Source organism: Panthera onca, chromosome E1, assembly GCF_046562875.1.
Source record: "Panthera onca isolate mPanOnc1 chromosome E1, mPanOnc1 haplotype 2, whole genome shotgun sequence".
NCBI lineage: Eukaryota > Metazoa > Chordata > Mammalia > Carnivora > Felidae > Panthera > Panthera onca.
The window spans coordinates 59078441-59098999 of record NC_138352.1 but is presented as its reverse complement, the minus strand read 5'-3'; the positions used below and the strand labels follow the sequence as shown (position 1 = coordinate 59098999).

The following is a 20559-nucleotide window of genomic DNA, read 5'->3' as shown; positions in this document are numbered from 1 at the left end:
TGATGGGGACAGAGCAAAGCCATTCTCTTAAGGTCACAGAAGGAGGCTCCACAGCCACAAAACGGAACTTTATTTAGTCACAGACACTGACCCTCCATCCATGAGCCCCAGAGGCAAGGGCCTGGGGCCCAGGGCTCCATACCCAGAGCTCGTCCTTGGAGCTGGGCAGGGTAGGACACTGGCTGAGGGCCAGAGCTGTCTCTAGCTTACAGCCTTAGGCCTAGGGTAGCAGCAGCTGTGGCTTGGCCTCTCCCAATGCTGGGGGCTTGGCTTTGTGCCGCACTCCCCTTCCTGACTGAGCTCTATAAAGGACTATTAGAAAAAAAAAAAAAAAATACAAGCAAAGTGCTTTGAAAAAGGGGAGAACACTGGAAACTATCCAGAACACAGAGAACACCCTATTCCTGCTACAGGGGTGGAGGGAGAAGGTAGAGGCGGCTAGGTGCCTACAGGGGAAGCGGACACAACCTTCATTCCTGCTGTGTGACTTTAGTCTCAAAAGATGGATATTCCCTTAAGAAACAGAAAAATACTCCAGGCTCCCTACAGAAGTATGCTGGGGCCATGCTGAGCTGCCCTGGCAGGCAGCCCTGGGTACTGAGGAGCAGACATGCAAGACAATGGAAAGAGCTAGGGCCACAGCTGGGAGGGAATCCTCCGAGCCCCGGCTGCCCACTGAGCTAGACCGCCAGCTCAGCTCTGAATTTCTGGACCCTAAAAGTGAAAGAAGAGGACGTCCTCGTTTTCTACCTGAGTTGTGCTTGCACAGAGGGGACGTCTGTACCCTCGTGGACGTGAAGGGGAGGCCCCGTACCTGCCTCCTATGTCCTAAGGAGGAGGACCCACCACATCCTCTCCACCCCTCCCTCCCAAGCCCTTGGGCCCAGCTCTGGCCAGGAAAGGGGGGAGTCCATAAAGAAGGAAGACCATGCCTTTCATTTTCGCCCTGTATCCTTATCGTCCATACATCCCAAATACTAGGAAGCTGAAAAAGACGGTGACCCCCACCAGGGAGACGGTGGCAGGTGCTGTGAAGAACTGGCGGTAATTGATACGGAAGTACCAGACCACACCCAACAGCACCACAAACACGGGCACCATGAGGCTGCCCACACTGACGCCAAGGCTGGGGGGTTCAGTGGCCGAAGAGGGGGCCAAGGATGCTGAGGGGCCCGGAACAGCTGACCCTGGGGGGGAGCGGTGGCAGTGAATCACACAGTTGTCGGTAATGTTCAGAGAACGCAGTGTGCGGGCTGGGTCCTGCAGCAGACGGCCCTGGTAGATCAGTTTCATCTGGCTCTCTTGTCCAGGGAAGTACTTACTGTAAGGATGAAAGAGGCAGAAGGAAACACAGAAGGCGAGGAATGAGAAGGCAAACAGGCCTGGACTGACAGAGCAGGGCAACGAGGGGAAAAACCAAAGGGTGAGTTTCTAAGAAGTATCCTCCACAATCCTAGTGGGGGCTGGATGGACCTGACCCATCCCTGCTGCTCCCATGTGGACACCAGCCTCCTCCCAGGTGACCAAGGGCTGAGGGCACGGGCTACGAGAAGCCTCCCGCTCTCCAGGCCACTCACCTCTTCAGGGCACCCACAGTATCCTCCGGCCTGGCCACAGCCAGCTCCTCGGTGTCATTGAGGAATTTGAGCCGCACATTGATGAGGCCAGGGCTGGGGGGGAGGCAGCTGCCATCCTCAGGTCTCAGGGGGGCCTCTGGACTGCTGCTTTCTGGGCCCGCTTGTCTTTTGGTCAGGCCTTGGATGTCAAGCAGATGCTCAAGGCTCGGCTCAACGCCACCCCCGGCTCCAGGCTCCCCTGTGGGGTCTCCCCCACCTTCGCCAGCCTCTTCAGCCTTCTCGTCATTACCCTCTGATGGATGGGGAAGTTCAGTGGGCTCTGGGGTGCCTTGGCCCGCTACTAGATGGTCCACGTGTCCCAGGTGGAGGACGGATGTGTCGCCAGCTGACACAATGGTGCCCAGGAGCTGGTTGCTACCGCTGTCTGCTACGTAGGTAGAGAGCCAAGCTAGGACCAAGGCTAGAATCAGCACCACCACACCTGCCACCACAGTCACCTCATTACCCACACCCTCAATGAGGGTGACATCAGAGAGCTCCATGGCCTGGCTGCTGACTGGGTCGACACTGCAGGAACAAAGGGGGATAGCATAAGCAGGGTATGTGGGGTTGCAGCCAGGTCCCTAGCTTGTTTACGTTTAACTGAGCCAGCCCTGAAAGAAAATGGGAGTTCGGCTCCCCGTAGAAGGGGGAACAAACCTTCCTACCTCCGGACCCCCAACCTAAAGCTGAGGACTTCCCTTTTGTCTCCAATGCGAAACACTAGCTTTCGGGATCCACACCCTCCCTCTCTCACATTTCAACCTCCCGAGAGCATGGATCATCAGGAAAACCTCATGACTTTGTTGCTGCTGCTGCTGCAACCCGTCGTTGCTTTTTTGGTAGGCGGGCAAAAACATTTGCCTCTTTGAGCCCTGAGTTTCTCTAGGATTTCTATCACTTGGTCCAGCAACTATGCCCGCCCCGAGAAGCCTCCAAGGAGGCTTCAGAGAGACCAAAGAGCCTGAAATATTTCATTCTAGGGCCTTCTGGAAACACAGTGCGGCCACTCTTGCCAGATTGTCTCATTTGAACCCTACCTCGTTCGTGGTCACCTATTCAGGTGCAGGTGTCAAGAACCAAAAAAACATTTTTTCACCAGAAGCAGAGTCACAGACCACCCCAAAGGGACAACTGTGTAGGGCCCATCAGCAGACATTATGCAGCAGGCACTGTGTCTCCCGCCTCTGAAACACTTCCGGCGAGCCCTAGGGAGCGAAGGAGGACGGACACCAGAAACACCACCCTTCTGGGTCATCGTAGGCTCACGACTGCAAAACCATTACCTAGGTGGAAATGACTTGGAAGAGATTCCAAAAAAGCTCTCACAATCCATACCTGTATCTCTCTTCTCGTACCGTGTAGTTTCTCCCTTGGTAGTTCCTTAGAAAGGCAGGAAAGCCTTTCTTTTGCTCCTTAGAGGACCTACTCTTTCCCTTGGAGAGTGTGCTGTTTTCACAGCTGCCCCGGGCAAATCCGATCGGATGATCATCATTAATAAACTATTCTCACGATACCTATAACATTTCATTACACTCATCTACTTGTCCATCTCTCCCTACTAGACTTCTGGATGACAAGTATTTTTCTCTGTACCCTAGTGCCTAGCATGATGCCATACAAACTGCTCAAAGAATATGTGCGTGACATGTCAACATCTGAATAGCTTCCACATCCTTATTTAGAACATGGGCCCTGGAGTGAAAACAAAAACAGAACACTAATTACAATCCTGCTCTTGCCTCTTACTAGCTCTGTAACCTCGGACAACTTTCTCAGAGCCTCAGCTTTCTGATCAGTAAAATGGGGTTAAAAATAGCACCTACCTCATAAGGTTGTTTTGACGGTGACGGGAAATCATCGAAGCAAGATACCTAGCACAGGGTCTGGCACATGGCAACGGTTCAATAAATAAATGGTAGCAGTTACTTCTCGCTCCCCAGACTAGCCCCTGATGGTAAGAAGGTTAATGTCACCAACCCTGATTTACAGAAAAGGAAACTGCGGCGAAGAGAAGCGAAAACGACTGGCACAGACACAGGGAACTTTCGGGGGCAGGGGCCAGGCAGGACCCCAGGTCTCCGGCCTCAGAGGCCTCTGCTCTCTCCTCAGCCTGTGAGCGACACTGACGGAGCGGTGAGGAGGGGTCCCGACCCTGCGTTTTCTGAGGCGCAGGCTCCGCGTTGGGCGGTCCTATTCCCGCGGCGCCGGAGAGAAGTCCGTGGGCCCACCTGAGCCGAAAGGCTGCCCGGTCCCTGGCCAGCAAGCTCAGTTCTCCCAGCCCGTAAGGGGTAGAGTCGGAAGAGGGGGTCACAAACCATCCACACCCCTCAAACTTCGGGGCGGGGCTGAGGGCCTGGGGGCGGGGCTTGAGTACGCGGGGAGTCATGGGAAATTAAAGGGGGATTGGACCAGTACGGTGCCTGGATAGGGAAGGAGATCCTCACCAGAAAGGGCCAGACCAAGTGTTTTGACTTCGCCAGGAAGGCCCATGGACTCACCTTTCCGTAGGGGCCGGGGGAGGGGCTGGCTATCCCCGATTCTGTCCAGGGTCCGGTTTCTTCCGGCTTCTCCCGGAAGCTGTTTGAACCAGAGAAGGAAGTCCCGCCTCCGCGCTTTGCACTGATGACGTAAATCTACGTAAGGCGGGCTGACGTAAATGTATTCTTTAAATAAAAGGGACAGGTTTCTCAGCGGAAGGAGGGGCGGAGTCACTGTTGGCGGGATCGTCGCCCTCCCGGGGCGGGGCCACACTCACTGGGAGGGGCCTAAGGAGCCCATGGGTGGGGGGCGGGGCCAGATGGGATTGGGGGAGGTGCTTGGGGGAGGGCGTGGCTTCGCGTCTGGAAAACTGAGGCGGGCTGGCACAGCTGGGCAGAACGTGAGCGGCGCTTCCCTTGTCGCAGCCTGTTCTTCCGGTCTTGTTCCCAGCCTCCCGGGCTGATTGGATTTAATACTGCTCTGTCCTGTGCACTGAGTTCCTGGTTAGCGGGATCAGTGAGGACTGACCTCCAAAAGTTCAACTCAGGCTAGTCCAGAGACAGACAGGAGGCAATTTAGTCACCGGCCGGCTGCTCCAAGAATGTGGCCCCAGGTAGCGTGGGACCTTGGTGAATAAGGCGAGAAAGCATTTCAAAGAAGGCACAGATTCAGCGCAGGCTTAAGGCGCAAGAAAAGGAGCACAGAAAAAGACAGGGGGAAAAAGGTTCATCTCCCAAGAACTTATCCGGATTTTTGCAATTAAAATTCTTTCATGGGGCGCCTGGGTGCCTCAGTCCGTTGGGCGTCGAACTTCGGCTCAGGTCATGATCTCGCAGTCCGTGAGTTCTAACCCCTCATCCGGCTCTGCGCTGACGACTCAGAGCCTGGAGCCTGCTTCGAATTCTGTCTCCCTCTCACTCTGCCCCTCCCTTGCTCACACTCTGCGCCTCTCTCTCTCTCTCTCAAAAATAAAATTCTTTTAGGGGTGCCTGGCTGGCTCAGTTGGGGGTGTGAGTTTGAGCCCCACATTGGACATAGAGATTATTTAAAAAAAATTTTTTTTTGGGGGGGCGCCTGGGTGGCTCAGTCGGTTAAGCGTCCGACTTCAGCCCGGGTCACGATCTCGCGGTCCGTGAGTTCGAGCTCCGCGTCGGGCTCTGGGCTGATGGCTCAGAGCCTGGAGCCTGCTTCCCATTCTGTCTCCCTCTCTCTCTGCCCCTCCCCCGTTCATGCTCTGTCTCTCTCTGTCTCAAAAATAAATAAACGTTAAAAAAAAAAAAATTAAAAAAAAATTTTTTTTCCCAAAAGACATGTTAGGATTTTTGTCATTTTCTGGTGAACTATTGAATGAAGTATAAAAAAGGCAGACAGGGGTAAACTTATAAGTGAAGAGCTGGTGGTTTTCACCAATTGAATACCAGTGGAACCCACACTCAGATAAAAACATAGCAAGTGACCCCATAACCCCTCTTCATGTCCTTTTCCAGCCACTGACTTCTGTCACCATAGATTAGTTTTCTCTGGTTTTGTACTTTGTGTAAATGGAATCAAACCATCTAGCTTTTTTCCCCCAAGTCTTATTGTGAAATACACATAAATTTACCGTTGTGACCATATAATTGATTTATTTACTTACTGGTTGATTTATGTTTTAGAGAGAGAGCATGCGCAAGTGAGGGAGAGGAGCAGAAGGAGAGAGAATCTTAAGCAGGCTCCACACTCAGCATGGAGCCTGATGCGGGGCTCAATCCCACAACCCTGGGATCATGACCTGAGCTGCAACCAAGAGTCGGATGCTCAACTGACTGAGCCACCTAGGTGCCCCTGTTTTATTTATGTAAGTAATCTCTACACCCAACCTGAGGCTCAAACTCATGACCGCGATCAAGATCAAGAGTCACATGCTTTACCACCTGAGCCAGCCAGGCGCCCCCACTGTAACCATTTTAAGTGGCTAAGTCAGTGGCATTAAGGACATTCATAATGTCATGCACACATCACCACTATCCATTTCCTATACCCATGCCTCCTTCCCACCTCTATTATACTTCCTGTGAATTTTCCTATTCCAGGTATCTCATATAAGTGGAATCGTACAATATTTGTCTTTTTTGTATCCGGCTTATTTCACTTAACCATGTTTTCAGGGCTCATCCATGTTGTAGACTCTACCAAAATGTCATTCCTTTTTCAGGCTGAATAATATTTCATCGTATGTATATAGCACATTTTCTTTTTTTTTTTTTTTTAATTTTTTTTTTTTTTTTATAGCACATTTTCTTCATCCGTTAATCTGTTAATGGACATTTGTGTTGTTTCCACCTTGTGGCTATTGTGAATAGTGCTGCTTCGCACATTGATGTACGAGTTATCTATTTGAGTCCCTGCTTTCAATTCTTTTGTCTGGCTTCTTTTGATCAACAGTATATTTGTGAAATGCAAGGTATTTAAAAAAAATTTTTTTTTTACATTTATTTATTTTTTGAGAGACATAGAGAGACAGAGCACAAGTTGCGGAGGGGCAGAGAGAGAAGGAGACACAGAATCCGAAGCAGGCTCCAGGCTCCGAGCTGTCAGCACAGAGCCCGACGCAGGGCTCGAACCCACAAACCGCTAGATCGTGACCTAAGCCGAAGTCGGACGCTTAACCGAAGGAGCCACCCAGGGCCCCAGCAAGGGTTTTTTTTTTTTATGTTTATTTATTTTTGAAAGACAGGGAGAGCACGAGTGGGGGAGGGGCAAAAAGAGAGAGAGGGAGACACAGGATCATAAGCAGTCTCCAGTTTCTGAGCGGTCATCCCAGAGCCTGTCACAGGGCTCGAACGCATGAACCGTGAGATCATGACCTGAGCAGAAGTCGGTCACTTAACCGGCTGAGCCACCCAGGTGCCCCTGAAAGGTAAGGTATTGTTTTAATGCCTGCATATGTGTATTTTGGGGGGTTAAAATTTAGTGTTTTTATTTTGAAGAATGCTGGAGGGGGCAGGGCATCATAATATAGCTACACGGAGTTTTGAAGAGTGAATAGAGATTTATCAAGCAAAGTTCCAAACAGAGAGAGTAGCAAGTTCAAGGGCTCTCAATAAATACTTGAGGGAACGAATAAGCCAATGAGCTGACCCACTATTAGCGCTTTTGAGAGTTTATTATGTGCCAGGTACTGTGCTAAGTACTTCATATACATTATCTTATGGAGCCCAATCAAGTAGCTCTTATTATACACATTTTATAGGTTTGGGAACTGAGGCTCACAGAGAATAAATAATGAGGCCATTTGTGCTATAGCTGAAGTCATCCAGTGCCTGTGCTCGAGCTGTCTCTCTCTTTCTCTCTCTCTCTCTCTATCTCTCTGTCAGTGTGATCTTATTGTCAGTATTTGGTCCCTTCCTTTTTTCATTAATTGTATACCATGAAGCGTCTCCTATGTCACTGAATATTTTTATAGCATCATAGCGTAGCTTTAAATAGCTGTTCAACAGTATTATCTTCCATGTTGCACCGTAATCTTTTTTTAATGTTTATTTGTTTTTGAGAGAGAGAGAGAGAGAGCATGAGCGGGGGAGGGCAGACAGAGACAGAGACAGAGACAGAGAATCCGAAGCAGGCTCCAGGCTCCGAGCTGTCAGCACAGAGACCAACGCAGGGCTTGAATCCACAAGCCATGAGATCATGACCTGGGCCAAAGTTGGACGCTTAACCGAGTCTCAATAAAAATTTTTGTGTGTCTTTGATGACAGATTTTTGTACACATCCATGATTTTTTCCCTAGGATAAATTCCTAAAAATGGAATTGCTGGATCGAAGGGTGTTCACATTATCAAGGTTTTTGATACATGCCCTCTAGCAGGTTGTACCTATTTCCATTCCTGTAGCAGCGTGAGTGGCACCCACTACTGTTTCCTTCCCCCAAAACAGGGTGGAGGCTAGAGAGAACGGGGATTAATGGGGGGAGGTTCTGAGAATCCTGATACAAGATCCTACAAGGAGGAGAGAGCAGAGGGAAAGGGGGAAGTGAAAATCAAGGCTATCTGAGAAGGGAATACTTGACTGAGCAGTGACCTCTGAAGCCCAGGAGGGCGGAGCCAGTGGCCAGGGCTGCCCTGCATAGGAGGCTGGAAATCCGGCTTTTTGACTGCCCCAGCTATCTGACTAATCCATCTGGGGACTAGGCACAAACACTCTCGGGTTTCGTAAGCTGCATGGACCGACTGCTGCCAGGACGCTTATCATACTGTATTGTCATTTTTAATTTTTTGGTTTTACCAAATTCCTTAAAGGGAGGAGCTGCGGTTTTCGTGTCTTATTTACTTATTTATTTTCGTGTCTTATTTATTTATTTATTTATTTATTTATTTATTTATTTATTTATTTTTACTCCACTATCCCCCCAATCGATTCCGGTGCCTGCCTACAGGAGTTACTTGGTCAAGATATATTCAATGAATGATGGTTGGATTCGGAGAAGCTGGAGGGAAGAGATGGGGAATTTGAGAGAGTTCTCTTCTCTGCTGGCCAAAGGTGAAGTCCTAAGACGGCCGTGGCAGGGAAGAAAATGGATGGAACAGAAAAGGAAGAAGGATTGGCTAGGGGTGAGGTAGACTTGGAATGCTCAGCTGCTGGGATGAAGGGTTGATAAAAGTGGAGGTTGGGCATAATGTACAGAATTGTAGAATCACTATGTTGTATATGCGAAACTAATGTAACATTGTATGTCAACCATACTTCAAGAATACAAAAAAATTTTTAAAGATTATTTATATTTGAGAGAGAGAGAGAGAGAGAGAGCAAGCAGGGGAGGGGCAGAGAAAGAAGGAAAGAGAGAGAATCTCGAGTAGGCTCTGTGCTCCTTGTGCAGAGCCCTGAGAGCCCAACATGGATGCTTAACCGACTGAGCCACCCAGGCGCCCCCAGAAGTAGACATTTTTTATGTTTATTTATTTTTGAGAGGGGAGGGGAGAGACCAAGTAGGGGAGGGGCAGAGAGAGAAGGGAACAGAAGATCTGAAGCAGGCTCTGCGCTGACAGTAGAGCCCGATGCGGGGCTCGAACTCTCAAACAACGAGATCATGACCTGAGCTGAAGTCAGACGCTTAACCCACCGAGCCACCTAAGTGCCCCTAAACATTTTTTTAAAGAGAAAAAAGAGGGGCGCCTGGGTGGCTCAGTTGGTTAAGTATCCGACTTCGGCTCAGGTCATGATCTTGCGGTTCGTGAGTTCAAGCCCCGCGTCGGGCTCTGTGCTGACAGCTCAGAGCCTGGAGCCTGTTTCAGATTCTGTGTCTCCCTCTCTCGCTCTGACCCTCCCCCGTTCATGTTCTGTCTCTCTCTGTCTCAAAAATAAATAAACATTAAGAAAAAAATTTTTTTAAAGAGAAAAAAGAAACCGGGGAGGTTGAGTCTAGCAAAGGATGCATTTTATGGATGTGGAGAGAAAAGGACAAGAAACAGTTAAGAGTGTTTTGAAAGGGGCTTTCCGGGGCACCTGGATTGGAATGTGTACAGTAAGTCTGTTTTACTAAAACTGCTCCTTCCCCAAGCACTCTGTGTCATTCATCCATGTTTGCCAATCTGATAGAGAGAGGCGTGTCTGTTCCTTTGATTTCCTTCATTGGCTTACTAGAGAGTTTTCCATTTTTCGTTATTTCTTCAATCACTTTGTAAATTAATTGTTTAGGCCTTTTGTGTTTTCTTCCCTTAAAAAACTTTTAATTTCACAAGAATCCATGGATTTTTTACTTGTTTGTAAAAAATTCAAATATGAAAAAAAAAAACTTAAAAAAAAAAAACCCACATAGTGGCAGGGTGCCTGGCTGGCTCAGTCATACAGCATGAGACTCTTGATCTCAGGGTTGTGAGTTCAAGCCCCACACTAGGCATGGAGCCTACTTCAACAACAACAACAACAAACACATGGTGGGATTGAATTTTTTTAAAAAATTTAAAATATGGACCATGTATTTTTTCTTTCCTTTTTAATGTTTATTTTTGAGAGAGAGAATAGAAGAGAATAGAATAGAGAGAATGAATAGAAGTCCATGTCTGGACTTCTAACCCATAGGAACCATAAGATAATAAATGTGTATTGTTGTTGTTGTTGTTGTTGTTTAATGTTTATTTTTGAGACAGAGAGAGACAGAGCATGAGTGGGGAAGGGTCAGAGAGAGAGGGAGACACAGAATCCAAAGCAGGCTCCAGGCTCTGAGCTGTCAGCACAGAGCCCGATGTGGGGCCCGAACCCACAAACCACGAGATCATGACCTGAGCGGAAGTGGGACGCTTAACCGACTGAGCCACCCAGGCGCCCCTTAAATACAGACCGTGAAATGCCCCACCGTCACAGTCCTTCTCCCCTCCCAGAGGAGAATTTTTGGGCACCTGCCTCTGGGCCTTTCTCTCTTCATCTGCGATCGTGGGGTCTGGTTTTGTTTGTTTGCTGGACGTATCGCATTCCAACCTATTTTTTTCTCTTCAACAACGGCCTTGAAAATCTTTCCAAGGTAATACCTTGTGCTGGTCACGTGGAAGTCCTCCCCAGTTCTTTCCTGCTGGAGGCACTACCCTTTGTAAGGGCCGCGTCGTACGCCAGAGTATGGATTTGTTCACTATTTCCCTCTTCGTTGTGTCCTCCTTGCAGGCAGTGCTGGGGCGAACGTTCCCATGTGTGCCAGCCTTTTGTGTAACTGGGGAGCAGTGTTTAAGGGTGCTGCTAAATCGCCCACCAAAAAGGCAATTTCCCTTCCCACCAACAGGATGAGCAAAAAGTTCCATCTTCCTGGGCACTGTGTGTTATCAGTCTTTACCAATTAATTCCCTCAACCTGGTGGGTGAATAATATCTTATTATTGTTTCAGTTTGCATTTTCCTGATTGCTGGCGAGGTTGAGCATCACCATTCATGGATTCGACAGATATCGGAGGGTCCACTCTCCGCAAAGCCCTGCACAGGCACCCAGTCACCAGTGGTGAATAAACCAGATGCTGTTCCTGGGGCGCCCGGGGGCTTAGTCAGTTAATCGTCCAACTTTGGCTCAGGTCATGATCTCGAAGTTTGTGGGTTCGGGCCCCACGTCGGGCTCTGTGCTGACAGCTCAGAGCTTTGGATACTGTCTGTCTCTCTCTCTCTGCCCTTCCCCCGCTCTGTCTCTCTCTCAAAAATAAATAAACATTAAAAACAAACAAAAAACCCAGATACTGTTCCTATCCTCACAGATGAAGGAAGTGAAATCTTTTAGTTGCAGATTTCCCCCCAATATTTTGTCTTTTTTTAAAAAGTTTATTTATTTTGAGGGGGGAGGGGCAGAGAGAGAGGAAGAGAGAGACTCCCAAGCAGGCTCCATGCTACCAGTGGGGGCTCGAACACATGAACTGTGAGATCACGACCTGAGCCGAAATCAAGAGTCAGACGCTCAACCGATTGAGCCACCCGGGCCCCCCCCCATTATTTTGTCGTTTACTTGTGCTTATGATCTGCTGGTTTTATAACCAAATAAAATTTTTTTTTCTGTATCCAATCTATTAATCTTGTATGCTTTCACCCTGGAAGATCTTCTCCTACCCCCAAATAACATACATAATCTCATATCTCTTTGGGGGTTTTATTAAGTGGGTATTTTGTCATGGCTGTAAGAACAGAAAAGGCAGAGCTCACTGGGGTCTGCCTACTGTTAAGGGGTGGACCCCTCAGCATCCTTCCCTGAGATCGAGGCTCCCGGCTTGGGCCCAGGACTAGAGAGGATTTCCCTTTCTTCTCTTTGGGACTGCGAAATTAAAGCAAAACTTTCTTCCAGAAAGGAGAGGTTGCCTCTCTGCATGCCAAGGTACAAAACCGTCCTTGTGTTGGGGGAAGGGAAGATCCTCAGATGCAACTCTCCACGGAGGAGTGCGGGCCGGGCGACAGCAGCAGGAGGCGGCCCCCAGGACTCCTGACCCATCTCTACCGTGTGACTCCAGGTAGTAATGGCAGGGGACAGCCCAGGTCCCTCAGCAAAAGGACTCTCCTGCGGTGGGTACGACAGGCTCAGGGTCTGGCAGGGGCCTTCTGTTGTTCTTATACCCTTTTTCCTATCACAGGAGTAACAGGTGCTCCGTGCAGAAAACTTGGGAACCACGGAAGAGCACAAAGGTGGGGTGAAAGAAATGGAGTGAGGGGGACCTCAGCCACATTTCTTTTTTTAATTTTTTAATGTTTACTTTTGAGAGACAGAGCGTGAGCAGGGAAGGGGCAGAGAGAGAAGGAGACAGAATCTGCAGCAGGCTCCAGGCTCCGCGCTGTCAGCACAGAGCCCGATGTGGGGCTCAAAGCCTCGAACCCTCGAACCCTTGAGCCGTGAGACCATGACCTGAGCCGAAGTCGGACGCTCAACCGACTGAGCCACCCAGGTGCCCCATATCTCAGCCACATTTCAACCTCACACATCCACGCTTTGATTCTGGGCACAAGTCATTTATTTGCATTCATAAAAACTGCTTTGGCTCAAAAGGTTCCTCTTAAAGATGAATGATGGTACTTTAGACTCTGGGGTCGGAGGAGGAAGTGAGAAGGGGGACAGCTGCTGGCTTGTCCTCCTGTCACAGGCCCTTAGAGACCACAAGTGTAGTGACCATTGTTTAAGACACCATGCATCACCGGTGGGGGCACAGGGGGGCACGACCGTAAACAGGTCCCAGGCATCACGCATTTATTCCTTCCTCAACAACCATTTGCTGAAATGCCTGTTCCAGGAATGCAGTCCCGGTCTCAGCCAAGCCGATGCAGACACAGGCTCTTATTTTTAAAAGTGCAATCCAAAGAGGGCTCTGAGGAGATCGTGCTATTGGGCTGATAGTGCTACTTTGTCCTCAGCTTCGACCAGACCAAAAAAATGCGGGAAGGGTACACCAGGGAGAGGGAACAGCGCATACAGGTGCCTGGAAGTGAAGCAGGGTGGCTCTTATCCAGCAACCAGCTGCTAAGTTTGCTAAGGCTGGGTCACAGGAACCTCAGAGGGAGAAGGGGGGGAGGGTCAGAGGACCCGAGAGCTTGGCGGAGGCAGCGGTGGAAGATGTATCAATCTTACTGAATTTGGATTTTAGCCTGCAGGTAGTGAGGAGCCGCTGAAGGGCATGATCAGAGTTGTGATTCCCAAAGGGAGTTCCGGCATCCTTGCCGGGTATGGGTCTCAAGACCAGGCAGCGAGGTCTTCCCTTCAAGCAACAAAGGCAGTTCGGGCAGAGGCAGTGCAGGTACAGGCAGTCTGTGACTCTTGATGAGGCCAGACAAGTACACGGGTGGCAGGGGATGGGGGGAACAACAAGGATCCCCCCCTCCTCACCCGGGGGCCGGGTGGATGGGGGGGGCATCCACGTAAGCAAAGGAGATGGAGGTGGGTGAAGGCGGAGTGTGCAGATCTTCCCATCGGACAGCGGAAGCCCGGGTGGGGTTGGAGGTCAGCAAGCAGCTCGGGAAGCCGCCGGAGGGATGAGCTGGCGTGGGGCTCACTGGATACGCCCCTCAGCACGCAGCATCAGGTAGTCCCTGAGGACCGGGGGCAGTGGGAGGCTGGCGACGGCCTGGCGGCAGCGGCCACCCAACTGGGCCCGCACAGCCAGCCGGGCCAGGTGCTGCAACCGCCTGGGCTGGTTCACCATGCACAGGGCCGAGGTGTAGAAGGCTTCGTGCTCCTAGGCCAGGAGTGGAACGGGATCAGATGGCCCAGTACCCTTGACTCTGACCTCTCAGGATGACCTAGAGCTGGGGGCCCCGGGGGCATTTGCAACATGCACCCCCCGCCCCAGGTGTTTGGTGCATCTTGAAAGACTCAGATTCAGAGCCCAGAGGCTCGGCAGGGGTCACGGGAGATGGGGCCGCGCTGTAGGGCAGGGTCTCAGCCATGACTGCACCCATGCCCAACTCCAAAGATGCCAACACAGCCCGATGATAAATGCCCATGCTGGCACAAGTGACAGAGGCAGGAGAGGTGTGTGGGATTAGAGGTTGTTCTGAGGTGCCAGGGGGAGGGGGGCCCTGGGAAGCCCATCCCGGACGGATAAGGCCTGGGGCTCATCCTTCCTCTCCATCTCCCCCAGAGCCCAGGAAGGAGCTGTGCCCCTGGGGTGGACATGCTTACCTGCCACAGCTCTGGGAGCACTGCCTCCACCCAGGTATCACAGGATGGGACATAAGGGTAGGCATTAAGCAGGACTTCCAGGGCCCGAGGGAAGTTGGCACAGTGTTTCAGCATCTAGGAATCAAAAGAGGGTCTTAGGGTCACCATGGCTCTCCCAGCCAAGGGCAGACCCAAGCCCAGCCGAAGCCGAAGCCCCATTCACACCCAAATTTGGGAGGCTAGAGTCTGAGTCTCTCCCCACTCTTTCCCATGCCTCGGTTTACCCCACCTTCAAGTGGGCTGCAACCTGTTGGCCCCAACCAGTCTCCTTGGGAGCTCTCTTCTCCTTAGACACGCTCCCCTATAGCCCTCAGTGGTCCTTTCCAAGGTGGGGACAGACGACCACAGAGCCGGGCTCTCAGTCTCTCGGTCCCCCTCTTCCCGGGGGCGGGGGGGGGGGGGGGGATTCCAGCTGTGAGCTCCCCACCCAACTCGGGCCTCCTTGCACAGGCCCTCCCTGCACACCTCAGGGCGCACAGGCTCGGCCCCGTAGTCAAGCAGCGCTGAGAAGAGGACCTCGGGCTCCCAGTTGGGGGCGTCCTGGACGGCCTGCAGCGCGCAGTCCATGGGCGTGTGGCCCGCCCCGTTGGGCACTCCAGCGCAGGCCCCGTGGCGCAGCAGCAGCTCGGCCAGGCCCCCGCAGCCATTGGCACAGGCGTTGTGCAGCGGCGTGTGGCGCTTGCGCCCGGCGGCGCGGGCATCTGCCCCGGCCGCCAGGAGCCGGCGCGCTGCCGCCTGGTGACGTCGGCAGCTGCCTGGGCCCTCGGCCCCCGCGCACGCCGCGTTCAGGGCCGTCTCGCCCTGGCTGGTGCGCAGGTGCACGTTGGCGCCGTGCTCCAGGTAGAGGGCCACGTGCTCCTCCAGGCCGCGAGCCGCCGCCACGTGCAGGGGTGTCATCGCGCTGTCCTGCGCCGCCAGGTTCACAGTCGCGCCCGCTTCCAGCAGCAGCTTGGCGCACCTGGGGGCAAGGCGCAAGGCCCAGAGGCCAATGCTGAGGGACCAAGGCCTGGCCTGCGGTCATCCCCTTCCCCCTTGCTTCCCATCCCGCTCGCCTAGAGGCTGGAAGCGAGCGTGGTGTGCACCATCAGACTCACAGAAGCCCCAGGACAGACGGCAGAGCTTCAAGGCCTATCGTCACCAGGAACATCTCCAGGTTTCAGATAAAACCTCAGCCAAGAAAGGGCTCAGCACGGCCAAGGACCCACAGCAAGTTAGAGGCAGCGTCAGAATTAGTACTCACTGCTTCAGACAGTTCCTCCCAGAATCTATTTCCTCGGTAAATTCTAATCATGGGCTAATTTTTGTTTCTGAAACCTGACTCCCCAAGCGGATTGGGACCCCGCCCGCCGCCCCCCCCCCCCCGGGCCTGGTTCTGATCCCCTTGCCAGTGGTCTCCTAACATTTTGATAGCACAAAATGTTTTGAAAACCCACTACTGTGTCCGTGATGAATGTTACGCATAGAAAATTAGAGTATGAGACGGAAAGAAAAAGAAATAGAAGTCCTAATATTTTCTTCATGCCTCCAACCTGGAAGACCACCCTTCTGGACCAGTGATATCCACTCAAGCAGAGGAAGGCACCTGAAGACCCACCCGCTCCCCTTTCCCCTAGAGAAAGCAACAAAACCCAGATTTTAGGGAGCACATGTTTCACGGTCTTCCAGTCCCTGGAAAAATTATAGGCCAGAACGCTGTTGAGGCAAACATAGATCATTAACCACCACGGGGTAAAACAAACACGAAACAAACTCCATTAATGATGCAATTAAACTAACAGTAATTTATAATTAAAAAGCCAGAATGGGAGCCACCGGAAGCCCAGGAGCAGATCCGGCATCCCCAGCAAAACCCTGATGACCAGGTGTCAGTGTCCCTCCCCCAAATGGCCAGTATTCCAGCACCACCCCCCTCAGTTCACAGATGCAGGAGGCTCCATGCTCCGTGGCCAAGAATGGAGTAGCAGCCCAGTCATCCGTAAACTTTATTTCCTCGGTCAGTTCTAATCATGGGCTAATTTTTGTCTCTAAATACTACACTTAAGGGGCACCTGGGTGGCGCAGTCAGTTGAGCGTCCGACTTCAGCCAGGTCACGATCTCGCGGTCCGTGAGTTCGAGCCCCGCGTCAGGCTCTGGGCTGATGGCTCGGAGCCTGGAGCCTGTTTCCGATTCTGTGTCTCCCTCTCTCTCTGCCCCTCCCCCGTTCATGCTCTGTCTCTCTCTGTCCCAAAAATAAATAAAAAACGTTGAAAAAAAAAATTTAAATACTACACTTAAGTAACACTGAAGAGGGGTGCCTGAGTGGCTCAGTGTTGGTAAAGCATCTGACTTCGGCTCAGGTCATGATCTCGTGGTTGGGGCATTGGAGCCCCACGTTGGGCTCTGTGCTGACAGCTCGGAGCCTGGAGCCTGCTTTGGATTCTGGGTCTCCCTCTCTCTCTCTGCCCCTCCCCCGCTCGCGCTCTGTCTCTCAAAAAAAAAATGAATAAAGATTAAAAAAAATTTTAATGAAAAATAAATAAATAACACTGGAGAGCTCACTCAGGAGGGTTTCGGTAAGTTTCACTTAAAAGGATAAAGTCGGTTGGAAAGTGCACCGTGTGCTGGTAAGAATTCAAGAAAGGAATGGAAACTTAGAATCACTTGGGTCCATCGCTGATCTAGATCCAGCTGGGGAGAGGTCCCCAGCATGTGGGCTGCGGAGTGTCTCCCAGAAGCCCTTGACTCCCTACCACTGCCAGCCCTGGCTGGGGACCTGATTTGGAAAAGTACGAATACTGTCATGTAGGGGGGGCCAAAACCCTGTTAATCTTTTTTTTTTAAGTTTTTTTTTTTTTTTTTTTTTTTTTTTTTAGTATAGTTGACACACAATGTTACATTAATTTCAAGTGTACAACTTAGTGATTTGACAAGTTTATACATTATTCTATGTTCACAAGTGTAGCTACCGTCTGTCCTGTTACATCGCTATAACAATGTTCCTTATGCTGTGCCTTTTATTCCCCTGCCTTATCCATTCCGTAACTGGAGACCTGTATCTCCCCCTCCCCTTCACCCATTTGGCACAACCCTCGACCCCTGGAAAAACTTGTCGATCTTAAAATTTGGGAGGAGGAGGTGTGTGTGTGGCCAGGGCTTGTACTAAGGTTGGGAAACACTGGGCTACATCTTTCTTGATGCTTGCCTTAAAACAGGTAGGAATTTGGCTACAGAGGATGCATAGAGGCTAAGAGACTGTGGTTGGGATAGGTTTTCCAAAAAAGCAACAAGGCTTCTGCCCCCTGGGCTTAGCTCACATGATGGACAAGTTACTAAAACTTTTTGAGCCTCAGTTTTCTCACCCATAGGATGACACCTGTCTCCCAGGTTGTTGTGAGGACATGTGTATGTGAGGTGTTTCCCCTTCTTCCGGCTATGTGAGCTGGACACACACACACACACACACACACACACACACCCCTCCCCTGGGCACCTACTGCAAGGACTCAGGGACTGTGCAGAGGTGCAAGGGGGTCGTGCCCTCCTCGGACAACACGTTGGCCTTGGCACCGAAGGTCAGCAGCAGCTGCACACAGTCAGACTGGGCCCGGGCACAGGCCTCATGCAAGGCTGCCCGGCCTCCGACCCGGGCGTCCAGCTCAGCTCCCTGCCGGATCAGGTGGCGGGCACAGTCAGTGTAGCCTCGGGCAGCAGTGATGGTGAGGGGTGCCGTCTGCTTCGTCTTAGGCGTCAGCACCCAGAACCCTGGGGAGAGGAGGCAGTGTTGGGGGCGGGGTATGTGATATCCACAGGGCAGGTTGTGGCATGCAATTGACCCTGGCCTTCCCTCTGCACCCTTGGCTGAGCACGAACGCTGTGCAGAGCTGTACCTATGGAGAGGGGCTCACTCAATATAAATTGGGACAGCCTTTTATTTTATTTTACTTAAATTTTTAAATTTTTATTTGAGAGAGAGAGAGAGAGCACACACACGAGAGTGGGGGAAGGGGGCAGAGAGAAAGAGGGAGAGACAGAGACAGAGAGAATCCCAAGCAGGCTCTACGCTCAGTGTGGAACCTGACTCGACGCTTGATCCTAGGTGAGATCATGACCTGAGCTGAAATCAAGAGTCAGACATGCTCAACCGACTGAGCCAACCAGGCACCCCCAAGGGCTTAGGACGCAGATGCCTAATATCCAACTGTAAGTTGTTTGCATTACGGTGAAGGAGATTCCTGGGTTTGCCAAATTTGGGGTAAAGCATGCTTTGTTTTTTATTAGGATTGAAATTAAGGCCGACTTCCATTTGGGGATAGATATGCTGCAGGATGAGACCAGGATACCCTGGGTCGGGTCACATCTCTAACAGTTAAGGGCAAGCAGGAGCCTGACGCTGGCAGTGACTGTGAGAACATAAGCTCTCCGAGGATTTTGAGCCCCCAGATCCATGTGTGGGATTTGAGGCAATCTCTGTCGGTCTTAAGAGCAGGGCGATCTCAATTGAGGTATTTGGTTTACATGGACAAACCCACGGGTCAGAATAGCACCTAAGGAAATTCTCTGGCAAGTACACAAAGATGTTCATCATATTGCTATTTAAAATAATTTTCTAAAAAGGGAACCCTATCTACCCAGTCTATTTGGGGGCTGGTTATATAAATCATGGCACACTCATACAATATAATTTATGCATCTATTTAAAATATTATGTGGAGGCGCCTGGCTGGCTCAGTTAGTGAAGTGCGTGACTCTTGATCTTGGGGTTGTGAGTTTGAGCCCCACATAGGGTGTACAGATCACTTAAAAATAAAATCTTACTTATTTTATTTAAAAAATCTTAAAGTGTTTATTCATTTTAGAGAGAGAGAGAGAGAGAGAGTGAGTGGGTGCATGTGCGCGCATGCACGGGGATGGGGGGGCAGAGAGAGGGGGAGATGGAGAATCCCAAGCAGGCTCAGCACTGTCAGCACAAAGCCAGACACGGGGCTCAAACTCACAAACCATGAGATCATGACCTGAGCAGAAATCCTTAAAAATAAAATCTTAGGCGTGCTTGGGTGGCTCAGTCGGTTAAGCGTCCAACTCCTGCTTTCGGCTCAGGTCATGATCCCACGTTTGTGAGATTGAACCCTGCGTCACCTGCTTGGGATTCTCTCCTTCCCTCTCTCTCTGCCCCTCCCCTGCTTGCGATCGTGTTTACATGACTCTCTCTCTCTCTCTCTCAAAATAAAAAAACTTAAAAAAAAACCTTAAATATGTGTGTGTGTGTGTGTGTGTGTGTATATATATATGTATTCAGAGAAAAAATTGCATTAGAATAACTGTTCCCATGTAATTGATATGTTAATATAACTTTAACTCTGAAAAGACATACAAACCACTAACTACGCTTCATCTCTGCTTAGGAGGGAGCTAGAATGGGCTGTAGGAAGGAATGGTCAAGGCTGTGGTCGGGAGGGAGGCGGCGGGGCCAAGGCTGTCCTCTTCCCCACCCCCACCCCCACCCCCTTACCCTCCCTCATCTTCTGCCCCACTGGGTGCTCCCTACCCTGTTCAGCTGACCAGGCCAGCTGGTTGCTCACAGTCTCCACAATCATGTTGGCAGCGTCTTCATCTTGGAACAGGGCTTGGACCTGTGGCAGGTCACCGGAGAACAGAGCATTGTGCACGGCCGGGTCTCGGCAGCAGCGGCGTGGCCTGGTGAGTCGGGCCCGGGTGCTGGGCGGGCACCTTTGGCTTCGGCACTGCTGGGCCGCAGCCCGCCGCCGGTCCTCCCACTCCAGCCACTCCCGCTGCAGGCGGAGCGCGCGCAGCGTGGAGGAGGTGAAGGGGAAGGTCTCCTCTGCCATGCGGAGGGGCCCAGGGGTCTGGGCAGTGGCAGCTGGGCACAGCCCGGTTCCCTCGGCCGACTGCCTCCCTCGCTCTGAGCAGCCACCCTGCCCCTCACTCGTGACCCAGCAAGAAGAGCAGCTGAGGCTATAAATAGGTCCTTCGCTGGTTTAGTAAACACCGTTTGCCCAGAGTCGTGATCCTGGTGCAGAGAAGGTGTTGGGCCAACGCCTGCCCCGGCTGACAGCCTCCCAATGGGGCAGTAGCCCTCAGCTGAGGCCATCCGGGACGGAACTTCATGGTCAGCATCCCCTACTTCTCTGGAGAGAGCATCTTGGGTTGGCAAGGGCCGAGGGGAGTGAAACAGTCAATCTGGGAGACGGGGAGGATAGGGAGGAAGAGCCTGAGTGCTCCTGCCTCTCAGCTATTGGCTGGAGGGCGGAGCCCAGCCCAGGAGATACGGGCAGGTGGAGACAGGATGCAGCCAGGTCTTCCAGCGTCTGCCGTGGTAGG

The 20559-nt window shown here is 51.5% G+C and overlaps 2 protein-coding genes across 5 annotated transcripts; both read right to left on the bottom strand.

The window, feature by feature from the left end:
• Positions 1-53: 53 nt before the first annotated feature.
• TMUB2 (transmembrane and ubiquitin like domain containing 2) lies at positions 54-4242 on the bottom strand. 4 transcript variants are annotated; one of them, XM_060645943.2, is made up of 4 exons: positions 4118-4242; positions 3443-3567; positions 1578-2144; positions 54-1321 (listed from the first exon to the last, which is right to left on the bottom strand). In XM_060645943.2, exons 2-4 carry the CDS (start codon positions 3475-3477, stop codon positions 955-957), a joined length of 969 nt encoding a protein of 322 aa, XP_060501926.1. In that variant the 5' UTR covers positions 3478-3567; positions 4118-4242; the 3' UTR covers positions 54-954. The 4 variants fall into 4 exon arrangements, with proteins under 4 accessions (XP_060501926.1, XP_060501928.1, XP_060501929.1 ...); XM_060645945.3 differs by lacking the exon at positions 4118-4242 and adding an exon at positions 2955-3311 and having other exon boundaries at positions 3443-4040; XM_060645946.3 differs by lacking the exon at positions 4118-4242 and adding an exon at positions 2657-2824 and having other exon boundaries at positions 3443-4040.
• A 7434-nt stretch (positions 4243-11676) lies between these two features.
• Positions 11677-20551, bottom strand: ASB16 (ankyrin repeat and SOCS box containing 16). Its single transcript, XM_078437085.2, has 5 exons — positions 19766-20551; positions 17715-17982; positions 14706-15198; positions 14202-14315; positions 11677-13755 (listed from the first exon to the last, which is right to left on the bottom strand). The coding sequence occupies exons 1-5, from the start codon at positions 20064-20066 to the stop codon at positions 13570-13572; spliced, it is 1362 nt and encodes a 453-aa protein (XP_078293211.2). The 5' UTR covers positions 20067-20551; the 3' UTR covers positions 11677-13569.
• Between the last annotated feature and the right edge of the window lie 8 nt (positions 20552-20559).